This window comes from Osmerus mordax, chromosome 1, assembly GCF_038355195.1.
Source record: "Osmerus mordax isolate fOsmMor3 chromosome 1, fOsmMor3.pri, whole genome shotgun sequence".
NCBI classification, from domain to species: Eukaryota; Metazoa; Chordata; class Actinopteri; order Osmeriformes; family Osmeridae; genus Osmerus; species Osmerus mordax.
Genome location: NC_090050.1, coordinates 9,873,248 through 9,882,390, shown reverse-complemented (window position 1 = coordinate 9,882,390; position 9,143 = coordinate 9,873,248). Strand labels below are relative to the sequence as shown.

The 9,143-nt window shown below is 39.2% G+C and overlaps 2 protein-coding genes across 2 annotated transcripts; both read left to right on the top strand.

Annotated features, from left to right (window-relative positions):
- Positions 1-290: 290 nt before the first annotated feature.
- On the top strand, positions 291-3,141 carry si:ch73-361p23.3 (tumor necrosis factor receptor superfamily member 11A). The gene is made up of 7 exons (XM_067243890.1): positions 291-501; positions 1,062-1,169; positions 1,353-1,490; positions 1,589-1,664; positions 1,852-2,039; positions 2,202-2,324; positions 2,706-3,141. Exons 1-7 carry the CDS (start codon positions 414-416, stop codon positions 2,789-2,791), a joined length of 807 nt encoding a protein of 268 aa, XP_067099991.1. The 5' UTR covers positions 291-413; the 3' UTR covers positions 2,792-3,141.
- Positions 3,142-6,508: 3,367 nt separating this feature from the next.
- Positions 6,509-9,007, top strand: tnfrsf18 (tumor necrosis factor receptor superfamily, member 18). Its single transcript, XM_067243541.1, has 7 exons — positions 6,509-6,642; positions 6,815-6,940; positions 7,291-7,425; positions 7,505-7,592; positions 7,707-7,783; positions 7,863-7,979; positions 8,141-9,007. The coding sequence occupies exons 1-7, from the start codon at positions 6,516-6,518 to the stop codon at positions 8,296-8,298; spliced, it is 828 nt and encodes a 275-aa protein (XP_067099642.1). The 5' UTR covers positions 6,509-6,515; the 3' UTR covers positions 8,299-9,007.
- Positions 9,008-9,143: the final 136 nt, after the last annotated feature.

The following is a 9,143-nucleotide window of genomic DNA, read 5'->3' as shown; positions in this document are numbered from 1 at the left end:
ATGCTTTGTAATACATTATTATGCTATGTTAAGGGTGGTTTTAGAAAATACAGTAACTTTTTTCTACTTACGTAAACAAACATTATGGCCATGCATATTATAGCCAACTCGATATGGTATATATTTGGGTGTAGCCTATATTTCTAGGTCGGTCTATGTAGGCTAAAAGCAGGCAGATATTGTTCCGATGAATAACAAGCTGGTTACTATACATCAAGGAAAGGAGGCGTGTGCATAAAGGTTCAGTTGATTCAACACTAAGATCACACGCAGAGATACCAAAGTATCTGTCATCTGAGGTTTTGATCTTTTTGCATAGAGATTCTGATTTTAAATTGGTTTCTGTCTTTTGCCTTCTAAAGGTATAGTCTAGCAGCTGTGCTCATATCTAAGGCTTTTTCCCAAATCTCATAATGAACTTGAGTGGAATTAGTGCTCTTGTAACGCTAATGTGCTCTATTAACGTTCCGGGACTGTATGTGGCTGGAGTGTGCGGTAAAGGTAAAGCAGCCTATATTCAAAATTACCATTGCTATGTCTAAACTGGTGTTACGGTATAGCCTATAGTTTTGAAGTCCTAATTTAGATTGAGATAATGCTAATCATAATGGACATAAAGTATAGGCTAATCACATATTTATGTGATATGTGATATTTTTTATTTGTTAGATTCACTTTAAGTTATCCTCCTATTATTACTATATTATTTGTGCTTATACTACAGGTAGTTCAGACCTCGAAATGGGACTATCTGAGCCATGGTAGATACTAGGTAGTATGATATAGTCTACTATGAGGATATTTCTCTGCATCGAACATAGGTTATTAGTAAACACGTTTATTCATCATCATGTTACAATGTTCTGCATACTGAATATAAATGATCCAATTTGTATTGTCTTGCTGGTACTGAAGGGAAGAGTTTACCACTAAACTAACTTCAGGAACTTATCTTCTTGATATATCAGGATATATCCCAAATGTGCTGTGTTGCAGTCATGCCACGTCCTCTCTTGGTTTATTGATTAATTATATCTGTTCAATATATTTTCTTTATCAAGGTAAGAGGATAGATTCAAGAAAAGGGTGTGCTGACTGTTCCGAAAACAGTTACCAGCCAACACCAAATGATTCACAGTTTTGTCAGCCATGTACCATTTGTTCCAACAGTAAGTCATACATCCTTTCTTATCTTTATAAGTGTTCTTATACATTACCTGTATCTTCTGTCTCATCATATAGTCTGTCTCTCAATTGGTGATATTATTAGTAAGCCTATATACGGTATTAATGGTATTATTATCTAAGGCAAGGACAAGATACACATTGCCCAATTAATTTGTTCTATCTAGAGCGTTGGAGTGTAGAGGTGAACACGTGCACAAGGATTATGGACACAACCTGCAAATGCCAGGATGGATTTGTCCCCATGAATAACAAATCTTATGCATGCAAGTGTGACAAGGGATCAGGAATAAAGCATGTGGAAGGTAAAGGTTGAGCTCAAAATACATCATATGATTATCTTTAATGAGGTTTGTAGTCTGTTTGTGTTCATTTGCCATTGAGTCCAATTTCTTTGTCTTAGGTCAACCAATATGCCGTGAGTGCGAGAATGGATTCTTTACATCAGAAAAGGACGTTTCTTGTGTGAAATGGAAAGAGTTAGTACATTCAATAGTCTTTTCTATTTTGTTATGATATGTTTAAATTATGTTTTTGATATGATGCTGTAACATAGTATAGACTTTACACTCAATATAACAATGTAATATAGTAGTGCTACATCTTTTCCTGCAGCATTGGAGACTTTACAGTTTTGTACTAACCTTGTATTTCCTTGTGTTCCAGATGTAGTAGTGGAGTTAGAGTGAGTGGCACTAAGACGTCGGATGTGATCTGCAACAATAATTCAGAAATCAGGATTCCCCCCACTCCACCCCCCTCTCCTCTCACCATCCAGACGAGATTCTCCAAGAGACCCCCCCTTGAGCTGACTTCTCCTACCTTTATATCAACCCCCTCCAAAAACGAGAATGGTAGTTCAATTACAAACCTCAAATATGGTCAATGTTCTTTGCTCCCAGCTCTGTGGCATCTCCATGGCCAACTAATCTTATTTTGTATAATCTCAGCTAGCCAAGACTTGCGTCTAAAATATTGACGTAGACATTAACAACGGTGTTGTTTCTGTTCGGCAGGAACATTACCCTTGACCTTAGGCTTAATCTTTGGACTTACTCTGCTGGTGTTGGTTTTCCTGACCTACAAATTTACCATCACTCCTTGTGTTGAAAACTACAAGTTGCAAATAGTAAAAACAGGTATGAGGCTCCTTTATAGATTATAAATTGGACTGTACCATATTCTTGTGCTTAAACGAGTTGGGAATGAGCAGGTAAACATTTACATTTACATTTAGTCATTTAGCAGACGCTCTTATCCAGAGCGACTTACAGTAAGTACAGGGACATTCCCCCCGAGGCAAGTAGGGTGAAGTGCCTTTCCCAAGGACACAACGTCAGTTGGCATGACCGGGAATCGAACTGGCAACCTTCAGATTACTAGCCCGATTCCCTCACATTCCCTCCCTCACTGAGCTGCCTCAGCCACCTCAGTGTTTAGGGAGCTCCCTCCCTAAACACTGTGCAGAGTATCTTTTACATTCATAGTCAATATGTATTCTGACTGTTGTTTTCCCCCAGCTCAGGGCTCATGTCGAAGGCCAGTTGAGGAAAGTGGGGACAATACTCTGTCCTCTCTGGTTAAATCAGGTGCTGAGGAGCCATGATAGAACACAAACCATCCAAGAAAAAGAAAGTATCTTCATCACTGCCAGTATTTGTCAGTTAACTTATTCTGAAACATTGTCAATATTTGACATCAGTGTATTTTTTTGGGATTAAAGTGTATCAAATACATTAAATCAACACATTTGTAAAAAGTTACTTATCAATCAACTCCTGTCTTACTTAGACATTGATGAATGTAGCTGACTAAGGACTGTCAATGCTAAATATATCTACTGTCTGATGTTACAGATGGGCTAACGACAAATTCTGAGAAACTGTTAAGTTTACTATTTCATAGGCATGTACATAATTAATGCTTTTCTGGATAAATATGTATTTGCTGAAAATCTCTCTGTGTGAAAAATGTCTATGTGTGCATTGCTTATTCTGTCTGGAGATGAGTAGGGCTTAGATTTTGTTTCTCTGATGTTATGCTAATGTATTTCGATAAAGTTCTTTGGGTAATGTTGAGTTCTGAGAATCTGAGACGTTGGGACTTGAACTGGTGAAACAAAGAGACAAACAGGAGGAGGAGTGGTTTCAGAAGCAGAGTTAGAGGTTTCCCCTACAGTGGTTTTAAGCCTACCTCGTTTCCATGAGAAACCTGGTATGAGATTGAACCTGCAGAGTAGCAAATATATGAATACTGTCACATGATAAAGACTTTGTTAGTAATCATCTACTATTCAGGGCACAAAAATCATCAATTTATTAACTCTTTTACTCAGCACCTCGCATGTTAGATATTGCTTTAAATGGAAAGTCAAAAGATTTTCTGTCTAAAAACAACTTTTTCCTCTCCCTACTTTCGTCATTATTATGATTATTATCAGTTTCAGGGAAAGGTCACCACATCTGTCGTGGAAAAACAATCAGTGCACCTTGAACAGTGAAATGTCCTGGCACCTTGTTTAAAAAAAACGCATCAAAATGCAACAAGTCTGTTTTTTAAACGCGACAAATTCTGCTGTGTGTGTGCCTGTTTGCGTGCAAAGTAAAGGTATTTCAAGCACTAGTACCGTCACTTTCAAATTGATTTTTGATCTCTGTCAAATTGACTTGGCGCTGCTTTATTAAATGTACAGGATAGCAAGTTTCAGGGAGAAAAACAATGATCAAATTTTAATCTTACATTCTTTTTTTTGGTACAAGATTGTTAGCAACACAAAGTGCTTTTGTCAGGGAGTCAAAGCAGGAGTCCCACATTGTAATGTTACCAAATCTTTCATGATGTGTCATCATTTAATCCAAGTTGGACTACTGCAACTCGCTGCTCGCCGGTCTCCCAGCATGCGCAACCCGCCTTCTCCAGGATTCAGAACGCAGCGGCCCGCCTGGTCTTCAATCTACCCAGACGCTCCCATGTTACCCCACTCCTCATCTCCCTCCACTGGCTTCCCATCATGGCCCGTATCAGATTCAAGACCCTGGTACTGACCTTCCGAGCGGTGAACGGGACTGCGCCCGACTACATCAAGTCTCTCCTCCAGCCTTACACCCCCACTCGCCACCTACGGTCTTCTTCTGACAACCGTCTTGATCAGTGACCTATGCACTTTTGTAAAGCTCTCTCTTGGAAGTCGCTTTGGATAAAAGCGTCTGCTAAATGAATAAACTATGTAATGTAAATGTTTAATCAACAACCCACAACAATTCTCTGTTATTTTGATCAAGTTTATTTTTTATTCATGGAAATAAAATGGCCTTTACAATATTCTATTGTGTTGTGTTTAATAAAGACAAACCATTGGCTATATTTTTCAAAATAATGAAAAACAAGAACAATATTATAAATGTTTACATTCATTCTAAAGGATCAAGTAAATTTCCAAACAACATCCTTCATAAATTAACGAGTAGAATGTTAATATATTATGAACATAATTGTGTATTACAGTATCATATACTATCATATTACTTATTACCATGCATGGTTGCATTTTGTAAATTGTTCTGATACTGCTGTCTTAATGACAGTTTACATGTCATTCATCCTGTGGGTAGTTGTGAGTAGGCTTTGTTAACAGTGATACCTCACTTACGGAAAATTGTATGTCTGAAAGTTACGTAGATGGAGTGTGACATTTCAGGTTATCCAACATCCACCACGTGCTTTTGGTGGTCATATGCTGCAGCTGACGTCTCTGAGTTGGTGGTAGCAAGTGTGACGTACATTTGTGGCACCTTCCCATTTCAGGCTAGGGGTGTGTGTGTGTGTGTGTTTGTGGGTAGCATACAGTGACAGAGATAAAGAGGAAGAGAAAGACAGTGAATTGAAGTTCATTGTGACAGTGTTTGAGAACATGTAAGCCACACATTGGTGGGTGTGAAACAAGAAATAGGGGTATCACCAAACTTGACTCAGAGTGAGAAAGGTCTTGCACTTGCTTATGGTGTAATCATAAAAACAAAGAATGGAATACCTCCTCATTACACAAGAAAACTGTTCATAGCATCCGCAAAAATCCTTGCATATGTACAGATGTTTTTTATACCTTCATTCACCATGTGATGTAACCAGGGGCGTCTTAATAGCACTTGAGGCCCCTGGGCTATGGACTAATCGCACAATCGCACGAGTTGCTTGTATTGTTATTTACATTCCGTTGCACGGTTTAGGCTGAAATTCAGTTTTTGTGGTAAAAAGTGCCTTGTGTCAACGAAGGGAACTCAGTGCTAGCTTACGTCACAACGTCAGCACACGTTAGCAACGACGCATGGATACAACGTGCATTGCTGTTGCACAGCAAGTATCGTATTGTGCAGTGGTGTACTAGCATTATACATTTAAGCAATTCAAGACTTGCATGTACAGTAAGTAATGTCACAATAAATTATGTATTTAAACTCAAGCTTGTGTGGTGCGTCGCTGTATTCAATGCCACAGCCTAAACTTTGTCAAAACAAACGTTAATTTCTGGCGCATTCAAACAATCCCCTCAGTGAAGTTTGGCTATAAACAGCAGCTAGGCTAGCTTGCTCGTAGCACAATTCAGCTTCTCCACGCAGGGCTCTACTGTAGACTGAGACCAAAAAGTCGCGTTTGGGGGCATATTTTCAGTTAGCAGATGGTACCGTTTGAATCGCTATTCCATCTGAAAAATACTGCCAGTGACAACGTTGTTAGAATAGCTTGTCTCAAAGGGGGTTCAGCTTGTTTCATATTAAATGGACCCATCTGCAACCGACGCAAGCAAGCACACCCTACAAATTGTACCCTCTCTAGTTTTTGTTACATTTTGTTTAGATAAGGGGGAGGGGGGGCCTCCCCTGCCTCCACATACAACACCAGATGCCACTGAGCAGAGTAATGACATCGCGAATACGGACGTTTATCATCATTATTATTTTGTATTATTATTAAGAGGCCCCTGATTGGTCGAGGCCCCGGGCTTAAGCCCAGGTAAACCCGTGTACTATTAAGGCGCCACTGGATGTAACACGCACGTGCAGAGAACAAGGCACTGTGCCATCATACCACCTTTACTTTTAATCACCCCAGTACTTACCTCACCCTATCTTTCAGCAAACCCCATAACAAGGCCCTCCAAACCCCTTCTTCTTTTTTAGCACCATCCTACTCACTAAACGTACTTGCGCTTTGTGACTGCGACCACAGCTTCGTAGCAGTACATAGCATGGTAACCACAAAGGCCGGCGTGACGTCTGCATGTCGTCTCATAAAACCTGTCAGGGAGTTGAGCGGAGAGGAAACTGACAAGAATGGACGTGTTTCATCTTTATCAGACAGTTATTTGTTTTTTGACTGTTTGGACAATTGGACTGGCGGTAAATTGCAATAATAATCAGTTTGAGAGAAATGGATTATGTTGTGATGTTTGTCCTCCAGGTAAGCAATGCTAACAATTGCAACATATAGGGAATGACAAAACAATTTATTTTATAAAGTTTAGATGTTTATTTACAGTTGTAGTTGAATAAAATGAAATCAATGCAGCCACATCAACACAATATTTCTCTCTGTTTTGATTGTGTTGTCGAACATTCTTTCTTGCTCTTAGGAAAATATGTCAAGGAGACCTGCACTAAGGATAAAACCACTGTCTGTGTCAACTGCCCAGAGGGCTATTTCTCTGAGTACCCTGACAGACTTCAGAGCTGTCTGCCATGCCTCCAATGTGAACAGGGTAAATTAATTTGACATGAGCTTCAATGGTTCAAAATGGAGAGCAAATTTGTTTTCATCCTCACTACATCTGAGAATCCCTATCTATTTCCTTGGTGCCATTAACGTTTGAAAACTACTATTAACTTGTCAAAACATAGTATACCACAACACAAGAATATCTAAAGCTCAGAGGACTATCTGATTGACATATTATGAGAAACTGCACTTATGGTACTGAAATGCATCGTCCTTCTGAATTGACCAGATTTGTCCGTGCTATCAATGTCAAATTGTAAATGTCATGTGTTTTATATTTCTCTGTGGTACTTCATCTTTATCACCTGGACATATTGTGTCTTTTCACTGCAGATTATAACAGAAAATGCACCCTGACCACAAATGCAAAGTGCTCATGTCGATCTGGTTTCCGGTGCTCAGACCATGTCTGCTCAAAATGTGAAGAGGACAAGAAATGCCAAAAGGGGGAGGAACTGAAGATGACCGGTAAAAAAACACTCAGGTTTTGAAAGAGAAGGTTCCTTATTATTTCACATTCAACAACCAGGTTTTCCCTCAATTGCAGGTTCCAGGGATTATTCCTTTAAGTGTGATCCATGCCCTGATAACACATACTCTGACACAAGGGAGGGTATCTGCAAGCAGTTTACACGGTAAGATGACTATGTAGAGACATTGTGTCATCAGAGTAGAGCTTTACACATTTACCATCTGAACTAACAATGTGTACTCTGGTACCACTGAATGTGGCAACTTCTAATGTACAGGTGTGGTGACATTGGTCTCGCAGTGGGATTTCCTGGAAACAAGACCCACAACTCAAATTGCCATGCTCATGCTCATGGTATGTTGAACATGACCATCTAAAACATTGAGATGTATTATAATGCATTGTTTTGATGAATCACTTGGTCGTCCATCAGCCCAGAGTGGCACCCTGCAGATTACAGCCATTGGACTCTTCTTGTTTGCCTTTGCCCTCCTGATATTTCTCTCCCAAACCTGCATAAAGAAAATCAGGCAGAGAAAACGCAAAGCCAGTGAGTACCAAAGATATATTTGATTATGTCTCATCACACTTTTATTTAATTAAGTAATCAAATAAACTTGCATTAATAACTAGTTTTACAGTAAACAGCAATGAGTGGCTTGAGTGCTATTCAGTGGAAGAAACAGTCTGCCAATGTCCTCTCCCTCACAGGAAACTGTCCTGTAGCAATCATCTCAGCAAATGTTCCAGAAACATCTTGGTGTCCTCTGTCGAAAGAGGAGATTGGGAACCAGCTGATCCAGCAGATCAAGCTAAACTCAATACATAACAGCGTTCTCTCTCTGGAACACCAGCAAACTATGCTCTGACCAGAATGGTTATCATGGTCAGATCTCTGAACTGAAAGAGATTACATTGAATTGAAGATTGCAGGACATTAAATTGCTGGTGTTTTCTGTTGAGATCCTACCCTGCATTTGATTTACAGTAGTTACCTTTTCTCATATAAACTACTTTTAAGTGACAATATACTACAGTTTAACTGGTGAACTAATTGACGAATCTGACATCCCTCTGATCTGACTAATTCCTCTGATCAGGGTGGCATTCTATAAAATGTTATTCTGATCTTTTCATGCTCATTTGTTTGTCTAAAGTGATTTTTTTTCTTTCTGTTTGTAGTTTGTAGTTTGTTCATTTAGTTTACTTGCAACTAGAAAGTAATGTTCTCTGTTTATAATTGACATTTATTTTTTTAGATTTGTCGTGTGCACTGCATAAATACTTAAGTGCAGATGTAGTCTTTTACATAAATCTTTTCAATTGGTTTTGTAAATAATAATGTGAAACATGTGTGAGTCAGGTGGCTGAGCGGTTAGGGAATCGGGTTGGTAATCAGAAGGTTGCCAGTTCAATTCCCTGTGCCAAGTTTGTGCCAAATGACGTTGTGTCCTTGGGCAAGGCACTTCACCCTACTTGCCTCGGGGAGAATGTCCCTGTACTTACTGTAAGTCGCTCTGGATAAGAGCTTCTGCTAAATGACTAAATGTAAATGTGTAACACATGAACAGTGACATAGGTTAATGCAATCAATACTTTTTTTCAGATGACTGGTATGCATATGTTATGCAATAAATGTATAAATCATACATAGTCATGGATTGGATTTAAGTAAGAGAAGGGTATAATTATGAACGCATCCACGTGGGGGCGT

Bases quoted from the DNA above. Each gene is read 5' to 3' on its own strand.
- si:ch73-361p23.3 (XM_067243890.1), top strand. From the start codon at position 414: ATGAACTTGAGTGGAATTAGTGCTCTTGTAACGCTAATGTGCTCTATT. The intron at 502-1,061 runs GTAAAGCAGCCT...TTCTTTATCAAG, and splicing joins GGCTGGAGTGTGCGGTAAAG to GTAAGAGGATAGATTCAAGA. The intron at 2,040-2,201 runs GTAGTTCAATTA...TCTGTTCGGCAG, and splicing joins CCCCTCCAAAAACGAGAATG to GAACATTACCCTTGACCTTA.
- tnfrsf18 (XM_067243541.1), top strand. From the start codon at position 6,516: ATGGACGTGTTTCATCTTTATCAGACAGTTATTTGTTTTTTGACTGTT. The intron at 7,593-7,706 runs GTAAGATGACTA...TCTAATGTACAG, and splicing joins ATCTGCAAGCAGTTTACACG to GTGTGGTGACATTGGTCTCG. The intron at 7,980-8,140 runs GTGAGTACCAAA...TCTCCCTCACAG, and splicing joins GCAGAGAAAACGCAAAGCCA to GAAACTGTCCTGTAGCAATC.